This window comes from Panthera uncia, chromosome F2, assembly GCF_023721935.1.
Source record: "Panthera uncia isolate 11264 chromosome F2, Puncia_PCG_1.0, whole genome shotgun sequence".
NCBI lineage: Eukaryota > Metazoa > Chordata > Mammalia > Carnivora > Felidae > Panthera > Panthera uncia.
This window is the reverse complement of record NC_064812.1, coordinates 63953474-63978709: the sequence shown is the minus strand read 5'-3', so window position 1 is coordinate 63978709 and position 25236 is coordinate 63953474. Positions and strand designations below refer to the sequence as shown.

The window sequence follows — 25236 nt, the reverse complement described above, 5'->3', positions numbered from 1 at the left end:
TCGATGGCCAAGTGAAAATTCTTGTACCATATGCACATTGTAATTCTAAAAGATAGATTGTCCTTCCTTTGATTGCCATAGTTTAAAAACAATGGCTGCCTCAGATACTTGGTAAGAATACATTGAAGCAGAGGAAATTGTCAGTGCAGAGATCTTAGGAGTTTATTAGAAGGTATTTTCATTTTTTTTTTTTTTTTGGAGGACTGTGGTAGGGTCCATATAGACAATACAAGAGTCTGTAATGGAAAGAAATGGGGGAATAAAAAGAAACTGAGCAGAAATAGACCTTTGGAGCTACCTTGGGAGGATAGTTTAGCCTAAAAGGTTCTTCACTTCCTTTCCTTTACTCCTCTTTTTAAAAATTCTGCCTTTGAAATCATGACTGAGATGACAGATGGCATTTTGCATCTTTTCTAAAAAAATTATTACATTTGTGACACATCAGCCATAAATAGCTGAATATTCATACCCAACAGCAAATGTTCATAGGAAAAGGAAGAGTATTTTCCATGTAACCTCTCTTTTATAATTATGACTAAGTCTAATTAAAAAAAAAATCCCTAAATATATACTAGTTCAGTGAAAAGAGTATTGCTTTTTAAAATGTAATGGAACACTAGCTAACATTAGGTTTTAATATTTACACAGCAATGAACTATGAAAAAGCAACAGTGGAAATACTATTGCAGTTGAGGTCACAGATAGGTAAAGAAGACTGGAAAACAGCTTGTCTCATTAGAACAGTGTCAGTGATAAGGCTGCTTATTTAAAGGGGCTGCCGAAGTTCCTCTGCACTTCTGAAACTCCCATGAGGATTCATTATTAGTCGCTCTGACTATTTTCATCAGATTGAGAGAAGCCCAGGAAATTCAACACCAGCTTGAATAGAGATTACCATCTGGTAATTGAAAGTGGTGGTAAATGAAGAGATTCCAAATGGTGTCTATTCCGGAGATGGAAGTTTATTCAAAGGGTTTTAGCTTTAGGTGTACATATGTACATTATTGGTCTTTGCTAGCAAATACGAAAATTAGAAAAATGAGACGAATTTGAAAGCCTCCTGGGAAAATTATTTCTGTCAGCCCTTGTGAAGTTGTCGGTTGTACCATATACTTAGAACAGGAAGCAAACATACTGCTTTCTTCTCATTTTTCTTGCCTGAATAGACCTTTTGGCGAAGGAGGGCACTCTGACTGATGGGGCTCGCTGCAGAGATGAGACCAGCTATGAGATCAGGAATTCTAGTGCCTGAAGCAAGCAGGATACACTTTAAGGAACGTGTATCACTCAAGGGGAGACCCGCAGGAGAACAGGAATCGAGGCAGACAAAACAAGTGATACAGATTTACAAGATAAAGATCACAGAAACAGCTAAACAGGAAAGCCAGCACAGAGCATGAGCAAAATGCTAGAAGGAAAAGATCACACAAAAGCAGTCTTCTCTAAGTACTTCCTGCAGGCCAGGGAATTAACTCTGGGGGGATCCCCAAGCCCTTGATGAGATAAAGCAAGTGACTATAAACTTGGTGAAAATGGGAGTAAGGAGGATAGACAGATATTCAGGGTCACTTCCTCTGCCCATTTCCCATTGGCTTCTTTGGTTGCTGCTTCTCACTGGTTCTCAATACTGGCTGCACTTTAATCACCTTGGGGAGGTTTTAGAAAATACCCAAGCTTGGTTCCACACCAAACTGATTAAGTCAGAATCTCTGGGACATAAGGCCCAGATACCAGTATATTTTAGAAGCTTTACCAGTGATTCTTTTTTTTTTCTTTTTAAGTTTATTTACTTATTTTGAGAGATACTGAGACAGCATGAATGGGGTAGGGGCAGAGAGAGAGAGGGAGACAAAATCCCAAGCAGGCTCCACACTGTCATTGCAGTGCCCAATACGGGGCTTGAACCTACGAAACTGTGAGATTGTGACTTGAGAGCCAAAACCAAGAGTCGGATGCTTAATCGACTAAGCCACCCAGGTACCCCTTTAAGGTGATTCTAAAGTCCACCGGGAGTGAGGAAGCACAGGTCAACGTAGATTATGAAGCACTGTGCAATTATCCAGTTAATCCTTGCTTAATTAGATTGATCCATTTCACAAAGGTTCAACATTTCTAGATATGGGGAGACCGGGCGATGGGGTAGGGCCTTTTCACTTCTGCATTGTTAAGTCTTGAGGAGGCAGGCTGCCTCTAGGAGATAATGATTTCGGTGGGACAGTTTTCTTCAGCAAAGACTGAAGATTCCCTAAAGAGCTAATGGCTGAGGGCTGTCTTCTGGCAACCACAACAGCTAGGCAACAAGCCCATCCTTTCTAAAAGGGAATCTGAGTGAGCGACCTGCCATGGTCCACCCTGTACCCTCAGATCCATTTGGGTCAAGAGTAGGAGTGTCTCCTTTGTGACTCTGATGGGCTCCCTTCCTGGGGAAGAAGCATGGTAATGGGATGAGAAATAACCCCTGCTGCTGCAGCTGGTCTTGGAGCTGCCAAAGATGCCCATTTTCCCTCTTCTGTATCCATTGTGGATCATCCTTGCTCTCAGCCTCAACTTTCTGGTCCCAGTGGCATGACTAAGACTTCCATCCCCGGGGGGCCTGACCCTCCTGTTCATTCTGCCCTCTTCAGGCCAGGGTTGCTGCATTTGTCCATTTACCGTCAAATTTAGACATGGAAGTACCAAGAGGGACCCAAGTGGATTACTGGGTGCCAAACATGTTCCTTCCTGCCCTCATTATATAGCAATAGCCCTACTTCCTTATGTGTTGCAGACTATGAGTCTGGAGTTCTCTCTTGTCCGGCAAGAGAGCAGATGCAAAATCGAATATGAGAGAGGCTAATGTCCAGGAGGAGACAAGAACCCCAAACAGGGTTTTCCTCTCCGTATTTATTGAGTGCACAAGGTCGTACACACATGGTGAAAGTGAAGAAAATAAGATCTTACACACGTGGTGAAGGTGGAGAAAACAATCAGACAGTTATCATTAACTTGTGTGTGTAAGAAGCAAAGAGTCTAGGGGGCAAGTGGCGTTTGTGATCAAGGTATATGGGCATCAGATGGAAAGTAAGTTCCTGTAGGTGATACAACAAGTTGCTCGTGATCCCAGTACAATATCTTGATAGCTCACCTGGACACTTTCACCCCATGGTGGTGGCTTTCCACACTGTTTTTTTTCTAACCCATTTATATAAGTAGAACCTACTTCCCCACAATTAAGATGATCAGAGTTGACCAGCCTTGCCAAGATGGTGGTCTCTTTTCCTGGATGCCTTGGCACCAGGGGCCTACAGTGCTCAGGTGGTAACTGTAGCTGATGTTCAGTGGGACCCCTGCCTTGTCTTCTAGGGAAAGTGGGCTACTTTGGGGATCAGGACCTTTTAAACCCATGGAGCCAAAGTTTCAGGGATGGGAAGCACACATCCCTAAGTGACGCACTGGGACTGATGTTGTATTAGTTTCCCAGCCCTGCCGTAACAAATTACCACAAACTCTGTGACTTAAAATGACAGAAATTTATTCTGTCATCGTTTTGGAGGCTAAATGTATGAAATCAAGATGCCCGAAGGCCATGCTCCCTTGTAAGACTCTAAGGAAGAATCCTTCCCTAACTTTTAGCTTCTGCTGACTGTCAGAAGTCCATGGCATGCCTTGGCTTGTGACGCAAGAATTACAGCCTCTGCCTTCATCTTCACACAACCTTCTTCCCTCAATGTGTCAGTCTCTGTGTCTCTGTCCCAATAAGGTGGACACTTATAAGAACAGGAGTTGTTGGATTTGGGCCACCCTAATCCAGTATGACATCATTTTAAGTAGATGATATCTACAAAAACCCTGTATAAAAATTAGGGTCGCATTTGCAACCACCAGGGGTTAGGACTTTTGTTTTATCTTTTTGGAGGACACAGTTAAACCCTCAATAGATGCTAAGCAGGGACCTTTCTACTTCCACTCTTGGTTCCCACACCCATGTATCCTATGTACTAGGGACATGGCATCACATAAAGGTCTTTGATGTTAGTTATACTGTGCCCTAGAATATGGCATCTCTTCTTTGTAAAGTAGTGATAAGTACTTGTTTCCTGGGTCTCTTATGGTGGTTTTCCTTACACTAGATAGGACATACCATGCCAGTCCTTTCTCCACAAACACTCTTGTGTATATTTGTTTTTCAGCCCTTATGACAAAGGCTGGCACCACAAACTGTAAATGCTGACTTTTACTTCTTTATAGGGTGTCCTTCTGTTCTCAGAGAATAATTAAAATCAACCAGAAACTTGAGGATTTTCTCTTCTATTTTTTTAAAATTTTAAAAAATATTCCAGTATATAGTGTTTTCTCTTTTATACTGTTTTTATTTATTTTTGAGAGAGAGAGGGAGAGACTGAGTGTGAGCAGGGGAGGAGCAGAGAGAGAAATAGACACAAGAGTCCAAAGAAGGCTCCAGGCTCCGTGCTCTCAGCACAGAGCCCGATGTGGGGGGTCTAACCCACAAACTGCAAGATCATGACCTGAACCGAAGTCAGATGCTTAACCGACTTGAGCCACCCAGGCACCCCCAGCATTTCTCTTTTAAACAAAAGGGAACATTTTGTTACAAATATTGTCATTTTTCTAATCTGCCTTCATTCGAGTATTTTTTTTTAGAGTGTTTGCAAAACCCTACTCTGGGTCCTTTAAAAGATGAATCCCTTTGTATTCTCTGTGGGTTTTATACAGTATTTGAAATTGAAACATTAAATAACTTTTTCCCCAAATTTTTAATTAAATTCTAGTTAGTTGACATACAGTGAGTGCAACACTGGTTTCAGGAGTAGAATTCAGTGATTCATCACTTACACACAACACCCAGTGGTCATCACAACAACTGCCCTCCTTAATACCCATCACCTATCTAGCCCATCCCCCCACCCACCTCTCTCCATCAACCCTCAGTTTGTCTCTGTCTTTACAAGTCTGTCATGGTTTGTTTCCCTGTCTTCCCCTCTCCTCCAACATGGGAGTAAAATCATACAGTATTTGTCTAACTGATTTATTCACTGAGCATAATACACTCTAGCTCCATCCACATTGTTGCAAATAGCAAGATTTCGTTCTTTTTGATGACTGAGTAATATTCCATAACATGTGTATATTATGTACATATATATGTATATACACACACGCCACATCTTTTTTATCCATTCATCAGTGAATGGACATTTGGGCTTCATGTACCCCTCCAAATCTGTATTTTTGTAACCTTTGGATAAATACCTGGTAGTGTTATAAATGAAGGAACAGTTCCCAGAATTAAGATTTCCTAAATGTTAGAATCGGTCTGTAAACATGTGAGCTCACCCCTCTTTAAAGGGCAGTACAGGAAACCAATTTGACAATAAATTTCATATATTTAAAAAAATAATAATAAAAAAATTTTAAAAAATAAAGGACAGTACAACCACATGCTGGTCTCAATAGGATTGATAAAACTTGCTTTCCTCATGAAAACTGTGACCAGTTCTGAAGAATTCTGACCAACTGGGGCCGGTGCATTTGTCGTGTATTAGTTAACCACTGAAGTGTCATCATGCTGTCAGGAAAGAGTGTTAGTTTGTTGAAACAATTCTTAAAATTGTTCTTCAGATATTCTGTATTTTTCCTGGTCAGTCCCTTTCTTGGAAAAGCCTTGAAAGGTATTTTGAGTGAGTAGAAATTCAGTTCATTTTCAGTCTTAGAATAATTTAATTTCCATTTTCCTGACCGCCTAAGTTTGATGGGATGATTTGCTTCCTCAAATTCGGAAGGGGTAGAAGGAAAACAAGCAAACAAAGAAACTCATATTTTCAATACTGCTTTTAATTAAATGCTATTAAATATTTATTCAACCAAATATGTCAATACTACTAAGAAATATATTGTTCTTTAGATAGGAATTAAGGAAACTAGACAAGCAAATGCTGACAAGAGGCCAAACTTGGAAATTTGGACATTATTATGTATTTAACATACTTTTGCTGAGTGTAGAAATTGAATTTGGCAAAATATTATCCCATTTTCTTGTATTTATAACAATAAATAACCAAGGTATTCATCTAAAATTGAGAATGTTTTTCTCCTTCCTCTTCTTTGCTATACAGTTTAGTTTTTAAATATAGAACTCCTCTTTTGTCATTGTTCATTTCCTCACAACCCTACACATCTGCCATAACATTTTGCTGAGACTCGGCAAAATTGTCATACATTTTCCCCATTTTTAAAAAAGTTCTGTGTAATTGTTAATTTTATCTGTTGTTAATTTGGAGATATTACCAAGGAATGTCATAAAAATGCCAGTTTGTTTTTAGATGGCAATAAGATTTTAGAGTAGGACTGGACATTCTGGCCAAAACTGAGCCATTAAGAACTTTATAGGGGCACCTGGGTGGCTCAGCTTGTTAAGTGTCCGACTCTTGACTTCAGCTAGGTCATAATCTCATGGTTTGTGAGTTCAAGCCCTTCATAGAGCTCTATGATGACAGTGTGGAGCCTGCTTGGCATTCATTCTCTCTCTCTCTCTCTCTCTCTCTCTCTCTCTCTCTCTGTCCCTCCCCACTTGTACACACGTGCTTGCTCTCTTTTTCTCTCAAAATAAATAAATAAACTTTACAAAAAAATTGCTAAAAAAACCAACAAAAAATGACGTTTGTAAAAATTAGACCCCAGGTGTTTTCTTATTCATCCCACCCCACCCCTGACTGCTACTTTCCCTGTTGCTCCCTCCTACCATACCCTTTCCAGTCTTTCTGATCTTAAATCACAAATTGAAGTGTCCTTGCATGGACCCTCCTCTTAGTTCCCAAAACTTCCTGTTTGGCTAAGCACACTCATGCATAATCTATATCTCCTGGAAATTGAATTAGATATTGCCTGTGGGGCATTGGGCATGTTGCCTAATATATAAAACACAGTGAGTAAATGAAAAGAATAGTCATGGGTTCTCTTAATGCTATTATTTCATTTATTTATTTCCCAAGAATCATAGTTAGTAAGTACTCTTATTTTCCATTTCACAAATGAGGAACCTGAGGATCTTGGATTTTAATTAACATGCTTGAGGTCACACAGCTACTAAGGAGTGGAAGTGGTGGTTTTACTTCAATGCAAAGATTTTCATTATTAGCTCTACAACTAATAAGAGGAATTCACATTGAAGGATGACTGAATCCTCTGAATATTTGCCTCTCACAAATAACATCTCATTAATGGAAGTGAACATGGCATTTATGTGAGGATTGTTTTATCGGGAAGACTTCCTTTTCTTTCTTGTGTGTATTCAGGGCCAGAAGCTTGCTGAACCACTTGCAAATATTCTAATTAATGCAGAACTCATAAGGAAAAAAACACGCAATCCTTGAAACAAGCTCCCAGATTTGATATCATGTAACTGAAGCAAATGTAGTCAGCATTCTCATTAATTTTCCATAAGTGTTTTTCTCAATTATAGGCCAATAATGCCATTTTTTAAATTTCAAATTGAGCAATACTCTAAAGATTTGTTGTTTCTTCAGTGCTGTGGAAATCTGACTAGTTGAGAAAGCAGCACAGCAAAAATTAGCAATGAACTTGCTGGGATTGGCACTGGGTATTATATGTAAATGATGAATCACTAACTACTCCTGAAACTAATATTACTCTATATCTTAGCTAACTGGAATTTAAATAAAAGCATGAACCATTAAAAAAAGTTAATAATGAGTTTCCTATTTTTGTCCCCAAAATGGTGATACGTTTCTGTCAATTTGAAGAAATGTATTATTTAATTTAGAAGCTATTGTATTTAGCAGTTTGAAAGATTATTTTTTTTTATCAATTTTGAAACAGTCTGCTGAAAACTGAGGTTTATCAGTGGCAATAATCTCAAGGGGAAATAATTTAAATTTCTAAATTGGATCCATTGCCATTCCTGTTGCTGGCAACCTCTCTGTAGGAGATGTTGTATTTCTAGGCACTTCCTTGTGATTCATTTCTTCTGCAAAAGGTTAGAAGTGCCATCACATAAAGTTTAAAGGTAAAAGAAATAACTTGAGGCACCTGGGTGGCTCAGTCGGTTAAGCCTTCGACTTCGGCTCAGGTTATGATCTCATGGTTGGTGAGTTTGAGCCCCACATGGGCTCTGTGCTGACAGCTCAGAGCCTGGATCCTGCTTTGGATTCTGGGTCTCCCTCTGTCTTTCTCTGCCCCTCCCCCACTAGCGCGTGCGCGCATGCGTGCGCTCTCTCTCTCTCTCTCTCTCTCTCTCAAAAATGAATAAATAAGTATTAAAAAAAGAAATACTTAACCAAAAATGTTAGTTAAGAAAGAAATCCATATTAACCAAAAGATGTTTAAAATTAATGGAAAGTTATATATATGTTTATGTTTATTAACTAAATTAAACATTGTAGTAAAGCTAGTATTCTAAGATTATCTATGCTTCTGATTTATTACACTAATATTTCATGATTTAACTGCAACTACAAGAGAATGTGAATAGACACGGAGAGCAGAAGTTTCAGCATTTTTACTCCTATGTATGTTAATACACAGTTCTGCCTCTCATACATATGCACGTATATATGCAATGTACATAGGTATGTGTGTGTATGTACATATATATATATATATATATATATATATATATATATACATTTGTGTGCTTATCTATATAAATATGTGAAGTTTGAGTTTAGCTTCACAAAGAATGTATATAAAATGTTTTAAAAGTAGAAGACAATTTAAATTACAAATTATCTTTGCCAACTTAGATATAATCACCAAATGTTTGATATTTATTTTTAGAGCAGAAGAATGATTTTCATTCAGTTTTGGACTGGTGAAAGATAGTTTCTTGCATGTGTGGTCATATTCAGTGTTTTAAATACATTTACTAATAATCAGTAAGATTAAAGTAAATGTGGAGAAACTGAGTTATAAAATCACGTTAGGGGCGCCTGGGTGGCGCAGTCGGTTAAGCGTCCGACTTCAGCCAGGTCACGATCTCGCGGTCTGTGAGTTCGAGCCCCGCGTCGGGCTCTGGGCTGATGGCTCAGAGCCTGGAGCCTGCTTCCGATTCTGTGTCTCCCTCTCACTCTGCCCCTGCCCTGTTCATGCTCTGTCTCTCTCTGTCTCAAAAATAAATTTAAAAAATTAAAAAAATAAAAAATAAAAAAATAAAAAAAATAAAATCACGTTAAAAAGTAATTTACTTGTTTACACAGCACTGGAGAGCATGGAAGGGTATTATTATAGAGACAATGTTTCGGTGGAAGAATTTCAAGCCCAGATAAATGCAGCCTCATTGGAAAAAGTCAAACAATATAACCAGAAACTCAGGTATGTAATCTTTCAGTTTTTTTTAAAGTAAGAAGGTAAGTGTTTGTGTTTTGACAAGAGCAGAGCAATAGAGGTCTTGACATACTCGTTATTAAATGATTGATGATGATACTCCTTCTGATATGATGTCTTTTTATTTAAGGTTTAATATTTCAAATATTCTAACAAGTACACTTTTTGAAAATAAAATCGAAAAACAGTGTTTGAAAATTTTCATGCTATTGTCTTAATTGCTGAAGAAGATCAAAAATTAAATATTTATTAGATCAGCAGCAGGGAGGGAAAAAGCATTGATATTTTATAGTGGTGTCCCCTAGGAGGTTTCAGTGAATTAGGGGCAAATAAAATAGGGCTCCTTTATGTACCATTAAACACCTGGCATCCTGACAGTGAGAGAAGAACGTGGTTAACACAGAAGCTATGTCACAGCATGTACTTGGTATTGGAAAAATATCTACTTTCAAATACATATATTAATGTTTCGATTTTGCTGTTTTCCCCCCTCTAAAAATAGTGTTACTGGCAAAATAACCAATGGCAGGGAAGATTAGTCACAGTAAGTGAAAGGGAAATGTGTTACAATTCAAACTTTAACTTTCAACAAATTATTAGCATATATAACTCCCTCTTACCTGATGAATTATTCTGCGAAGAGATTATCTTTTTAAATTACTTACAGATTACAGCTTTTATTTTTAAGAGAAAAAATACTCTTGTTCTACCTTAAGCCTTAATGATTCAAAAATCGTTTTTATATTATATTTTATTTCGTATTACATTATAACTGTTATAACATTTTTTTGGTTTTGTCCACAATATGGCGAGACTATGAAGATAAATTAATTCCTAAAATTCCTGACAGGAAGAGGTATTCGTTCTCGTCGTATGAACGAAGGGTAGGCTCTTTCACCACAGATGCTTTCTCTTGCTTCCCCTGCCTCACACAGTCCCTTTCCGTAGGTTCTTTACTTTTCTTCCGTCACGTTAATCACTTCTGAAGCTCTCAACCTCAAAACCCCCAGTATCTTTTTGGCTTCTCATTTTCTCTTCCTTCCTAAAATATAGTTGGAGATCCTGATGAGTCTGACAGAAATGTCTCTTGGACTGCCCCCACTTTACTCTCTCATCTAGGTCACTGTTTCTCAAAGACATATAATGTACTGACTCCTTTCACAAGAAAAAACAAACAAAAAAGTTCATCTTAAATTCTTAAATGGTGTGTCCACTGAGTAACACTGCCCAGTCTTGGTCAATCTGACCAATCTCCTGTCTCTAAGACCCCATGTTGTTTTAATCTCAGGATTTTGCTTCCAGATAATAATTTTAAGTTATCTATCTTACTATGTCACTCTTCTTGCTCAAAAGATTTGGTGATTTCTTATTGTCCCCCAAAGGACTCACAACCTCCTTACACTGGCAGTCAAGATCTTTCATGACTTGACCTGAGATTTCTTTTCTCCGCCTGTGCTCCAGCCATGCTGTACTCTCCTTATATCCAGTCATGCACCGTAGTCTCCTTGCTCCATGACTTTTCACCATCCACCTAGCATCTGGTCTTCCATCTCCAGCCGCTTATAAAGCTACTATTCCAATGATTCAATGTCCAGCTCTAGTATGCTCTTCTTAATAAAATATTTTTCTTTTATTATTGGGCTAGGATGAGGCCTGGGCATTAGACTGTCTAGAAGTCTCCTAGGAGTTTCTGATGTGCAGCTGGAATTGAAAACCAATTCCCTACATCCCAGAGTTCTGTTTATAAAAAATATTTTATACTACTTTTTTTCCTTAAGTTTATTTATTTATTTTGAGAGGGGGAGAGAGGTAGGGAGAGAGGGAATCCCAAGCAGGCTCCACACCTTCAGCATGGAGCTCGATGTGGGGCTCAAACCCACGAACCATGAGATCATGACCTGAGCTGAAACCAAGAGCCAGATGCTCAACTGACTGAGCCCCCAGGTGCCCTAGATTCCAGAGGTCTCAAAGGATGACCCCCCAGGCCAGCAATGTCAGTGCCATCTGCAAACTTGTTAAAAAAAAATCTTAGGTAGACCCAGCAGTCTGGGTTATAATAAGCCTTGCAGGTGATTCTCACACACACTCAAATTTCAGAAGCACTGCCCTTGGCTAAATAAATGTCCAACCACTCTGCCAGTCTTTCATTTTACTTTATTTATGACTACTATGGAATTCTGTTTTTCTCCCTGATGATGCCGTTATGTGTATAGATCTCTCATCTTTATTTTATGATTAGCTCTTTAAGATGAGGGATACACTGGGGCTCCTGGGCAGCTCAGTCAGTTGAGCATCTGGGGCTCAGGTCATGATGTCATTGGTTCGTGAGTTTAAACCTGCTTTGGGCTCTGTGCTGACAGCTTAGAGCCTGGAGCCTGCTTGGGATTCTGTGTCTCCTTCTCTGTCTGCCGCCCCGCTGTGCACTAGTGTTCTGTCTCTCTCTATCTCTCTTTCTTTCTCTCAAAAATAAATAATAAAAAAAAAAGATGAGGGATACATTTATCTTGGTGTTTCCCATGGTGTCTGTCAAAGTATTTTGCATAAGAAGTTCTCCAAAATGTATGTTGAGTTGCATGAAATTATTTAGATACAACAAGCCAGAGAGAAGTGGGGATGTCACCTAACATTCATGCCCCTGTGGATCTTTGTATTTTTAACCAGAATTATAATGGATACTCACATATAACAGGTACCTGATGTTTAAGATTTTTTATGAAGATAAACAATATGTGTATTAATGCATGCTATCCTCTTCAAATAAAACATTTTCATGTATCTTTTCTAGAGAAAACATTTTCAAAAGCACAAACCCCTCAGGACTAATTGGTGCTCTTGTCAGTAATTAGCTGCTATATATCCTATTTGTTGCATATTAGATTTCCTTTGCACAGGAAGACAATTATTTTCCTCTTTACTTCCAGTAATGCCTTCTCTTCCTGCCTATTTCTTGAATAAGGCTGTTAATTTCTTCCTTAATTTTTCCTGTTACTTTGTAATCATAAATACTCTGAAACTACTCTTGGGCAATCTTTTTTTGGTTTTGGGGGCTACAGACCAACGTTGACCATTTCTTTAAAGGGGCTGTTACTATCCTTTGTAGAAAAATAACCCCCAGGTGTCTCTAGTTCATTATAATCCAGAGCCTTTTGAACACTTTCACTGAAAACCATATCATTCTTGATGTTACTTTGTTTATTTGCTAATTAGACCTCAGAAAAGGCCTTTTTTTTTACAACAAACCAACAAACATAAATAAATGAACTAGTGTTTTTTTTAGAAAGCATTCTTTAGATTACAAGTTTCAGAAACCAAACTCAAACTGGTGTAAACAAAATAATGCATTGGCAAATGTAACAGGTATATTCAAGGCATGTGGCGCTGGCTGCATTAGGCACAGCTAGATCCAAGGATATGGTCTTGGGTGGGGGGCGCGGCTTTCTTTCCCTGTCTCTTAGTACTTTTTTCCTCTGTGTGGGCTTCATTGTTGTTACACATTTGGGTAAAGATGGTCACTGCAGACCAGGGTTGCAGTCAAAGAAGAGAATGTGTCCACCCCCCTGTTACTCCTCCACAGAGAGTTCCACCAAAAGTCCCGAGGAGGCATTCATTGGCCAGACCCAAGTCACGTGCCCATTCTTGGGCGGGCTCAGCATCACAGAAGTCCACACCAATCAGCTGTCACAAAAGGAACAAAGTAAGGATGCTCGACAAGAGGGAATAATGGATTTCATTCTAGTTATAGTCTCTAGAACAACAAAGAACAGGTGCAAAAATTTACTACTTTAAAGATGATGATAGCCATAATACCTACCAATTTTTAAGAATATATTGAGTCGGTCACAATTCTAGGTGAGTTATGTGGATTATTTAACAAAACTGGTAAGTTCCATATTATCATTTCCATGTTAAGGGAAACTTATACAAGTTTACCCAGATAATAAGTAGTAAAATCAAAATTTAAATCACAGGCCTTTTTTCTCTAATTTAGAGTCTATACTATTTGTTCTGTGTTAGGCTGGCTTAGTGACTGGAGTGAACATAATATGCTGAAAACAAATTCTCTGTTACTAAGTTTTGGTGTCCGGTACTATCAAGTGCCCCCAATTGCTCTGAGTTTGTACCATCAACTGTTCATTCAGTGTCCATGAAGTTTCCCTTTTCATGAAATTGAAAAAAACAGAAAATGAACAAATGAATCCATAAACAAATTATTGGAGATAGTCAACAGTTCAATGAAGAACTAAACTATGGTAACTAAAACAAGTTGCCATACTAGGAGGTCGGTCATGTAGAGGAGGTAGTTAGGGATGACTTAATTATTAGGTGGTATTTGAACAGAAGACTGAATCAAAAGGAGACAGCCTTGCCAAAATCGGGGGGAAAGTCTTTCTCAAAACTGTGAACTGATGTACATAAATCATGAGAATTAACTTATCATGTTTGAAGAAGACAAAGAAGGCCAGGAGGATTCTAGTCATTAAGAAGGATGATGCATGAGGGTGCCTGGGTGGCTCAGTCAATTAAGCATCCAACCTCAGCTCAGGTCATGGTCTCACAGTTCATCAGTTTGAGCCCCACATCATACTCCACGCTGAGAGCATGGAGCCTGCTTTGGATCCTCTGTCTCCCCCTGTCTCTGCCCCTTCCCCCATGCTCTTGTGCTCACTCTCTCTCTCTCTCTCTCTGTCTCTCAAAAATAAATATTAAAAAAAAGAAGGATGATGTATATTGAGAGATATTTGTAGAGACCTGGTTATGTAGGGCTGTGGGCCATTGTAAGGGGTGTAGATTTTATTGTAAGTACAATCCAGGAGTCTTTGGAAAGTTTTTATTTAGTGACTGTTGTCCATTTGTATCTCATATTTCTGTTGCAAATAATATCCAAAATGGTTGAAGCTTCCGTGAGGCGGTAATTCATTACCAGCAGGCTGCTCTGGCCCTTCTTGTTCGAGTTTCTGTAGGAATACAGATCAGCCAATGCACTTGGGGGGTCTTTGCCATATGCGTGATAACCCTGATGCTGGTTGCCTAAAAACACCCTGATTTAGCTGTTACCCCCTATGAACAAGGTAGAGGCAGCAGAAATGTCTAATAGCTGTGTCTAAAATATACCCTCCAATGCCAAGTCAGACAAAGTTCTTGACTGATTTCAACCTGATTATTAGGAAATAATACCATGTAACGTCTCCCTGATGTCTTCTATGATTTTCTCAAGCCCACTGAGGCAACTTGTGGAATGGGAGAAGATATTTGCAAATGACATCTGAAAAGGGTTAGTGTACAAAATATTTATTAAAAATGTATGAAAGAATTTATAAAACTCACACCCAAAAAAAGCCCAAATAATCCCCTTAAAAAATGAGAAGACATGAATAGACATTTTTCCAAAGAAGACATCCAGATGGCCAACAGACACATGAAAAGATGCTTAACATTACTCATCATCAGGGAAATACAAATCAAAACCACAATGAGATACCACCTCCCACTAATCAGATGGCTAAAATTAACAACACAAGAAACAACAGGTGTTGGCAAGGATGTGGAGAAAGGGGAAGCCTCTTACACTTTTGTTGAGAAGGCAAACTGATGCAACCACTCTGGAAAACAGTATGGAGGTTCCTCAAAAAGTTTAAAATGGAACTACTCTGAGATTCAGTAATTGCACTACTAGGTATTTATCCAAAGGCTACAAAAATACTGATCCAAAGGGGTACATGCACCCTGATGTAGATAGCATCATTACCAACAATAGCCAAATTATGGAAAGAGCCCAAATGTCCATCGACTGATGAATGGATAAAGTTGTGGTATATGTATTTACAATGGGATATTACTCAGCCGTCAGAAAGAAAGAAATCTTGTCATTTGCAATGATGTGGATGGAGCTAGAGAACATTATGCTCAGCTAAGTAAGTCAATCAGAGAAAGACAAGTACCATATGATTTCACTTATATGTAGAATTTAAGAAACAAAGCAAATGAACATGGGGCAGGGGAAAGAGAGACAAACCAAGACTCTTAACTATAGAGAACAAACTGAGGGTTACTGAAGGGGAGGTGGCTGTAAGATGGGTTAAACAGGTGACGGGTAATAAGGAGAGCACTTACGATGGATGAGCACTGGGTATTGTATGGAAGTGCTGAATCACTAACTTGCACACCTGAAACTAGTGTTACACTGTATGTTAACTAACTGGAATTTAAATAAAAATTTGGAGAAGAAAAAAAAAGAAATAAATAATAGCATGTAAAGTGTTTGACTCTGAAATTCTAATCAAGAAATTTAGGAGGAAGGGCAATCTTCCTTCCTACCTTCAACATCCTCATGCTATTTTATTCTCTGTCTTCTACCTCAGGCTTTCCTTTTTATTCCCTCTGGCCATGAGCCATCTTCCCCATTAGCATCATTTTTTCCTGCCCTACATAATTATAATTTATCATTACCAAACCCTTTCATTTTGATGTATCCTGCTTATTGGCAAAAAATACCGCACTGCTTGGTGACCAGTGAGACAAAGTGTAATATAAATGTGAACAATATTTTGTGTATTTAAGTACTCCTTTCAGTTTGAGGGGGTCTAGATAATTATTTTTTAAATACTATTTTCAGTATAAAGTCAACAGTAAAATATAACAAAAATAAAAGGAAGCAAGTTGTATATTAGTTATTGAGATCATGTATTATGTTTGTGAAGTGATAGCTTTAGACTGAATTTTTTTAGGGCTTATAATCTTGGATATCTAAATGTAAATTCATCTCTTTAGAGAAATAAGGCAAGAAAAATTTTTAAAGCATATATTCTCTTAAGGTATACCTCTGTGGATAAAGAATTTTCTTTAAGGAAAGCAAGTTTTTTTTAAAGCCAAAATGTATTTTATATAACAAGCAGAAGGAAAATGGATATCTTATTTTTGTTGGGAAAAAAATGCTATGCGAATACCAATCTCAATGCCATATATTTTGACCAATTTTTTCAACTGAGAAATGCCCGGCGAGAAGTATGTATGTGTTTGTGTATCCCCATGATAGCACCTCCACGAAATGTGTCATTTCTCTCTACCTCTGAGGAAGAAAAATGTCAGTGAATATGTTCTCCTGGCATAAGATAGATATGAAGGGTGGCATGGACTCACTGCCATTTTATGTCTTTAAGTACAGCTATCAAACAGCCTAAGAAAATAAAGAACATTGGGACCTAAGCCTTTACACCCCATCTGTGCTTATAAGGACATACCCTAATTCCTATTTCTTTCTTCCCTCAGAGCCTTCAACCCATAAAACACTATTTCCTAGTCCTTGTTTAGATAGCCAAAAGTATATCCAGGCTTGAAATGGAATATTTTGGTTGTTCTATCAATAGAACTGTGGAAGCTACCTTAAATCAACAGGAATATGGATTTAATAAAATCTGAGAGAGACAGTAAGAGAGAGAGGAGGGAGAGCAAGAGAGACAGACAGAGAAAACACTGAATAGAATTTAAATAATGCCTTTGTCCTACAATTGTTTTTCTTTATAAAGCTGCAGCTTCTAGAGTTATTAGGTGATGTGATTTCTTTTTTGATTAACTGGAAATATTCCAGATGAATATTTATCTCCTCTGTAGCAGTTACATATTTGTTTTTCATTCTGTTCTTCAACCAAATTTCATTTTTTAATATTTTAGATGCAACTATATTTCTGTTTCTCTAAGACAAGCTGTAAACTAAATGTGTATATTCAATTTTTTTCTATTTTCAGATTATGAATACAGTTTCCAGGCTGTAAATTTTGTTTCATATTAGAAGTGATTCTTCAATAGCAGGAGAAAACATCTAAGTCTACAAAAAATTTGAATTCATTTATATGACTTAAGCATTTTCTAGACTCCTTTTCTATATATGATATGTATACAGGATTTAACATGTACAGAATATAAGTTATACTTAAGTGCCAGATTCTCACACAGTGTAAATCTAAAGAAACTGCTGGACATTTATTCGACAAATCCAGTATGCCCACCAAGTACCAGGGACAGCGCTTCACATTGGGGGAATCATAGTAGACAAGATTGCAGCCTTCCAGGAAAATTTTGCCTGTGGGTTATGATAAACATGAAAAAAAATTTTACTAACAATTTATAGCAATATGTAAAAAACTTTGTAGGGAATGTGTAAGGTGCTATGCAAGTGTGTAAGAAGGGAATCAGTCTTAATTGGATGGGAAGATGGTTGAAGGTTTCAGGAATGAATGATTTGAGGAAGTGACATTTATGCAGAGATCTGAAGGAGGAGTTGGACTTGCAGTGTTTAGTGGGCAGGAAATGAGAGATAAAGGTGTGCAGAAGGGGTATTTCCTAGCAGAGGGAATAGCATGTGTAAAAATCCTGAAGGGGGAGGCAGAAATTATTAGTGTATGGAGGCTGGAATTCAAGAGGGAGAGGGGTGTGAGACAGTTGTGTGAAAAGAATCCCTTCTGTACTTCCTTCACTAACAGTTCTTCCTCAATTTCTTTTAAGCCAGCTGTCGCCCAGGGCACGCTTTAGCTCAGTTTCCATGTGTTGAAAGAGTATAATTATTTAAGACCCGTCTGAAATTTATCTTCCTGCAGGAAGCCTTCAGTTATAGCCTTAGCTGAAATTAATCACTTTCTTTTTTAAAACTTAACAACTTCTTTGATTTCATTTGTTTTATTTTGACTTGAGGGTTATTTACCTGCCTTGCTCAATACATATGAGGGCAACAAGGTCTTAGTTCTCCACTGTGCTTGGTACATAGTAAGCACCGTAAAAATGGTTGAATTGAATTGGAAATCAGGTTAACTGTAATATAATGGTCTTCTATTTTTGTACAATTAACATTTTATTGAATTTATTCCAGTCTCCAGTCTACTTCTTTTTATATCCAAAAAATGTAGGGCCATTTGAAGGGTACAGATGCTGACTCTGTTGGAGACTTCTCTCAAGAAACTCATCAGCATAGCCAAGGTTCATAAATTTCACATGGGACAAGAACAGATAAGTTGAAATTACAATGACACTTTTGAGAACAACATATCATCTCTTCTTTATTTGAAAAATACTGTAATTCTATTAAACTTTGCCATCAGTAACTTCTGAGAATGTGATACGACTGAATATATATTTATGCATCTAGGTTTTAATTTATCTGGACTGTACTTATTCTTGTCTGTATTCAGATGAGTTCATTGTTCTTGAGAAGTTGTAATTACATCTAATTATTTTTATGTTATGTTAAGGGAATTTTTAATGCAATTTTTTGATAAGGGCAGCAAATGAGATTAGGATTAACTATGTGTTTTCACATTTTTATAAGTCCTTCATTGTGATAATATTTATCAAGGATGAATAGATCTTTTGGATGACAAGTAGAAGCAGATCATCTTTAAAATCATCTTTTAAAAATATTTTATTATTATTACTATTTAATTTTTTAATTTATTGCCAAGTTAGCTAACATACAGTGTATACGGTGTGCTTTTGGTTTTGGGGGTAGATTCCCATAATTCATCGCTTACATACAACACCCAGTGCTCATCACAACAAGTGCCCTCCTCAATGCCCATCACCCTTTCCCCCCTTCCCTGCCACCCCATCAACCCTAAGTTTGTTCTCCTCATTCAAGAATCTCTTATGTTACCTCTCTCTCTGTTTGAAACTGTTTTTTCCCCTTCCCTTCCCCCATGGTCCTCCAGAATCTTTGAAGAGAATTCTCTCTATCTCAAAGTTAAAAAAAAAAAAAGAAAAAGAAAAAGCTATTGTTTTCATCAAAGCAAAGGGAAGATCAAAGTTCCTTTTCCTTTTGCTCAGAATTTCCTTCGGAATAAGTGAGAGTTGAAAGTGTCACAAAGAAAATCAGTGTACCCTGAAGAATCAGTTAGGGAAATATACTCTGTGAGGAAGAATTTGTCAGTGCTTATGGAAGCAAGATTGATTTTTATTTTTAACCCTGCTGACATTTCTAGCTCATCACAAGGACAGTCTTTAAAAATTATATTCAAGGCATTCTAGTCAAGCTCTTTCAGTGATTTGTTTCCTATTGCTTTTGTTCAGTTCCTTTTTGCTGACATTTCATACTTCTTTTGCTTGGTGGATGTACCATAAGGTGGTGAATGATTGAGTATAAGTTACCCATTCAAAGCTTTGTCCCTACAGCAGTCAGGACATTTAGTGTGGGCCTAGAGCTTTTCATTCAGAAGACATAATCATGACTTAAAAGGAATTAATGTGGATTTAAGGAGATCATGATTTGTGTGAAGAATAGAACATTATGTTTATAAAATTAGCTGTCTAGTTACATGGACCACCCAACTTCAACTGAGGGCAAAATTCTACCTTCTATAGAATTTTATCTTCTATAGTTTGTGACATTCTGTTGGTCATTCAGGAAGAAAACCGAATATATTTTTGCTTGGTTTTTGCTAATTTCAGCCAGAATGACTCTAATTTACTAAATTGCTTTGGCCATTTCCTATCCATCTTTCCTGGCACACCTCAAAATTCACCCCTGCAAGAGGTCTTCCCACCTCCCCTGAGTTAGTTAACATTTATCACATCATGCATTATGTATCTGTTTCTCCTTTTCACTTTGTCTTTTTCTTTTATCATTGCTGATAAGGTACCTATTAATAGATGACTAACAAGTGTTTGTATGTGTGAAAATTTGGGGCAACCAAATCAGGACGCAGAATATAAATGGTGGTGGGTTCCTGACTGACATCATGATGACTTCAACAGAATATTTGGAGAATGGGATGGACTGTAATGTCGCTGTTGAACGGGTCTTCCTAGCCACTCCCATTCTGTTTTGAGAATATTCTTAATGGTTCAGTAGTATTTATCGTGCACTTATACACAAGTGCAGGAATGTGTATAGCATTAAGAATACAGAGATAAACCAGACAGTATGCTCTTGAGAATCTGAGGGGAGAGGAAGAGTGAATGTGGTAGATAGGCTATTTTGAAATACCCTACTAAAACCATGGGGGAGGGAACAGGATGCCCAGAAACACAGACTAGGAGCACGTAGAAGAGACTAAGGAGCTCAGGATGGGGTAGTTCTGACACAGGACGGCTCCTGAGCCAGGTGAAGGAGGGGAGGGAAGCTTTCTCAGTGAGAGGGACCATTATGAACAGAGACATTGCAGAACCATAATGGGGCAATACAGCAGGCAAGGCTGGAAAGAGACAGGAGGCGTGGTCAGGAGGGGGACCAGAGATGCCAGCTGAAGAGCTTAAGCTTAAGCATGTAATTGGGGTGCTTGTGAGTTCTAAGCAGCACAGAGGGGAGCCACTGAGGGGTTGCATTTGAAACTGAGCACCTTGGTGGTACCATTGAAGATAAGTTAGGGGTGAGAATAAGATTAGAATCAGAAAGCTTGGTTAGAAAGCTACTAAAATAGTTCTGGCAAATGATATTAACCCTAAGAAGATAAAAATGGAGATGGAGAGGAAGGCATAGATTTTAGAAATATGTGGAAAGTAAGTAAAAGGTTTTCCTCACCGAATACATATAGGGGGGTTGGAGATACACTGGATTGGACACCTGGATCATTAGTTGATATAGTGAGGAAACAAGAGGAGAAGCTTCTTCAGGATTGAAAGTGGCAACATACTAAATTGATTTGGATTTCATATGGAGGATTGACATTCAAGAAGCTCTCTATCCACTAGGCTGGAGGCACTCACATAGAAGTAAATAGTTAAAAGCAAACTAATGCTTGAGATTTCCCAGGTGATAGTACCATACATACATTGAACTGCTCAAAGTCAGGCAACTGGCAATGAGGGGCAAAGGCTCAAACTAGATATTTCCAGCTCCAAAGAGTACGCTTTTGTTACAGTGCTCCATTGATTCTCCGAGGTAGCAAATGATCTCAGTATTAATGTGTGTGGCTTCAGGAAATGATTTAATGCGAGTTTAATTACTTACAATTAAAGAGTTAAGTACAACACAAACATGTGAAATCTTCTTTGAAAAAAAAAGGGAGAATTTTGAAGTGACAAGGAGCATTCTGGTTTGTTTTCTCTGCAAAGGGATGTGTCCATAGCTGTAGGACTAGAAAAGAAGATATGACAAAGACCAGAAGGGAAGAAAAAGGCAAAAGGGACTAAAATAGTTGAATCTTATTGCTACTTGAAAACGAAAGGAAGTATCTCTAGAGAATCAAACTCACTAATGTAGTTTTGCCCTTGTAATGAATGCACCTTGTCAAATATTACATACTGTCAAGGAAGGAGAATTCATCTGCATGCATACATTTTAAAAGCCATAAAAATGCATTATCAGCCATGTTCTTTGCATCAAATTTCAAAGTAAAGTATTGAAATATATATTATGTAATATTATACAAAAAATATATAATTAAAATTATATAATTATAATAATGATACATTATAATTAAAGATAAAATATTTTAGTAGAATAATACTAACTTAGGATATTTTCATTTGTCTATTCAGATTAAGACTAGTTATGCAAAATTAAATGCCTATAGTTTTGTTCCTTTCATAGCATATCTCATACAATTGTGTATACATTAATAAGTTAGCAGCTTCTTAGATACACTTCAGTTTGTATAAACTTTGAACTTCACCTACTTGAGACATCAGTGAACTCAGATATAAAATTAGACACATTCAGAAAACACAATGGAAGTCTTAAGATCTAATGTCTTTAGATCTAATGACATTCATTGCATTTCCTATAAGCCAAATGAGAAAAAAACAAATATTCTTTAAAAAAAATTTTTTTTTAATCTTTATCTTTGAGAGAGACAGAAAGAGAGACCGAGTACGAGTGGGGGAGGAACAGGAAGAGAGAGGGAAACACAGAATCCAAAGCAGGGTCCAGACTCTGAGCTGTCAGCACAGAGCCCGACATGAGGCTGAAACTCACAAACCGTGAGTTCATGACCTGAGCCAAAGTCAGACGCTTAACCAACTGAGCCACCCAGGTGCCCCAGAAATATTTTTTAGTGTTTATTTATTTATTTTGTGCATGTGAGGAGCAGAGAGAGGGGGAGAGAAAGAATCCCAAGTAGTCTCTGTGTTGTCAGTGCAGAGTCCAACTCGGGGCTTGATCTCATGAACCATGAGATCATGTCCTGAGCCAAAATCAAGAGTTGGACACTTAACCGACTGAGCCATGCAGGCACCCCAAAAACAGAAATATTCTTAATAGACTAAGTGACACTTGGGCCATAGGACAAAGAATTTTGGTTAGTTTAAGTAAATATGGGATTTCTGCACTAATATGAATAAGAAGAAACAGAGGGCTACTGATCTTGGAATTGTCTTTTTCATTAATATACCAGAAGATGGAGAGTCAGTTAAACCTGGATTCCAATCCTCCCTCTTCCCTTGACTAGTTGTATGACTTACAGCAAATTGTTAATAACTCTGAGCCTTGATTTCCTTCTTTATCCACTGGAGATAGTGATGCTTCATCAGCTGTTGTATTACCTGAGAGGAGGTTTGTACAGTCTTCATTATTTACTTAATGTAAAGAGTAACAAATATCATATCTGTAGGAAACCCATTGGTTTCTCCAAGGTCCTCTTGTGTTGGGGCAGCTGACCTTACCGCCCAATGTGGGAGGAAGGAAACTGTCTCCCAATGAGACAGAGAGGGAACTTGCCTAAAATAGCTATGCACAATGGAGCCAGAAGAGCCTTATTTGTGCACAGAAATACTCCTGAGAATAAACCAGATAACTGTATTCGATTTCACCCCGGAAAACTAAGAGGATAAGAGGCAATGGTGGAAAACTATCCAGAAGGATGTCTAGCCTCTGCTGTGCTTCCAGTCCTGGATTGAACCCAAAGGCAGAAAAGATGGCTGCCCAGTTCTGGTGTGGACAAGATGGCAGAACACTTCTAAACACCTTCAGTGATAGTAATAGAAGCAGGAACTTTTTATACACTGCGTAATTAAAAACTAAATGGAAAGTATGGCATTCAGCTCTGCCTTACTACAATCTTGAATGCTACCAGATTCTTTAGGCAGGTAGTAAAGACTTGCTGGTAAAGCCATTCTTGTTATTCTGCAATCAAAAATAGAATTTATGAGTGAAATTGTGATTTCCCCATATTCAATGTCTTTATGTATACTTTGAACAACACTGCATATACTGATATTTAAAGCTTTTAATGTGAGAAATGAGCTAGTTTCTTGCTTAGTAACTAATCTAGGTTGGAATGTCAGTGTAGTTTGCAGGGGAAGATGTACACCTAAACTCTTTCTTTGCCTGTTTTAATACACAGTAGAAGAAAACCAATCTCGCAGAGATATGCTGATGGAAAGAGAAGACAAGATTTAAGAGGAATTTCTTAACAAAAATCCAATGAAATTGTATTGTCCGTATCATCTGTAAATTATGGATGAATATTACCAATTTTATTTTTCTGATTTAATGTTAAACCATCATTTTGATTAATAATTATAATAACCATAGAGATGACAAGTTTTGAATAAAAACAAATTCCTGCATTTGTTTTCAATTTTTATACACTTTTGGTTCATAGTTGACAACCTAACCTTCAAATGGCACTTATTGCTGTGTGGCCATACTGTGCATGACTGTTTTGTGACTCACAGCACATGTGACTTACTGCACTGGTCTGTAACCTAGTCAATATAACAAATGCTCTTGAATGCTTTGGGTGTTGAGACAATGTAAATTGTTATACAATTTCTAAATTTTTGCTGACAGATTCTTAAGTCTGCAGACCACATTTTGAGTGGCACTGAGCTAGAGTACATAGGCTGGGATTTAAAATAATTACTAGTGTAGGATATAGCTTTTGCCTTTCAAAAGTTCCCTAAGCAAGGTTGAGAACTGGAAAGTGAGCTGAGGGCAGATTCTGAAGGAGGGAGAGCAAGCTTGCCTTGTGTCTGGGTGAAGAAATGTCATTGAAAACAAGATGGGGACAGGTCCGCACTATAGTAGAGAAGCAGATGTAGGAAGAGCTGGCATTAGGAGTTTCTGTTTTCCCACACAGAAAGCTTGCTGGAGTCAGGTTCTTCAGACCGTTAACAGGGAAAGAAAGTCAAGGCTACACGTAATGCATACCAGAATGTAGGTTCCCTGAGGGAACTTGTTAATGACTGTATCCCTAAAGCATGGAACATTGAATTATACCCAAATAGTTGTTCAAAGAATATTTGTTGAAGTAATTGAATGAAAGTATTGATAACACATTCTTATGTCCAGAAAACTAAGTGTAGGATTAGTATTTTGTTTTGTTTTGTTCTGTTTTTTACTCTCAAGCCCCTTATTGCCACAAGAATTTCAGGAGGTTTAGGGAGATTTCCAGTAGTTTATCAACAATAAATCTTTAAGTTTCATATCATTTACCCCTTCTCTTCTAATACAGCATAGCAGATCCATGACAAATAAGGGATAAGGCCCTCTCTCTCTCTCTCTCTCCCTTCCTCTCTCCCTCCCTTCTCTCTGTCCTTTGTCTGTCTGCTTCTCTATCTCCTCCTTTCCTTCTTTACCCTCTTTTCTTTTCTTTTTTCTATCCCTTTATTTTTCTTTCATTTATTCATTCATTCATTCAACTACTGTTTAGATCTTCTCAGTAATCTCCCAACTGCCATTTTTCATGCCTTCCCCCGTCTCCAGAGGATTAAATAGCTTTTTACAGACTTAAGTTCCATGATCTCAATAGACTACTCTTTTTTTTGTTTGTTTTTTTTGCGCTCTTAAGATTCTCCTTATGCCTTAAAACCCTTAATTCCCTTTGTCCTAATGCTGACTAATGTGCTAAAACTTTTTAGGTCACTTAGCACACTGGACTGTAATTACCTGTTTATTGTCCTCTTTCAAACATAGGTTCTTTGCAGGTGAATAATTGTCTTCTTTTTACCCTTCTATCCACAGTACCAACTTTT

The 25236-nt window shown here is 37.8% G+C and overlaps 1 protein-coding gene across 3 annotated transcripts in view; it reads left to right on the top strand.

Annotated features, from left to right (window-relative positions):
• Nucleotides 1–25236, top strand: part of PREX2 (phosphatidylinositol-3,4,5-trisphosphate dependent Rac exchange factor 2) — a 292500-nt gene that overhangs the window by 209096 nt on the left and 58168 nt on the right. For 2 of the 3 annotated variants that reach the window (XM_049633306.1, XM_049633307.1), the window contains one exon: nucleotides 9213–9327. In XM_049633306.1, coding sequence (XP_049489263.1) covers nucleotides 9213–9327 — 115 coding nt within the window. Of the gene's footprint in view, nucleotides 1–9212; nucleotides 9328–23603; nucleotides 24727–25236 lie in introns of those variants that run through there. The other variant, XM_049633308.1, reaches the window with a different exon arrangement.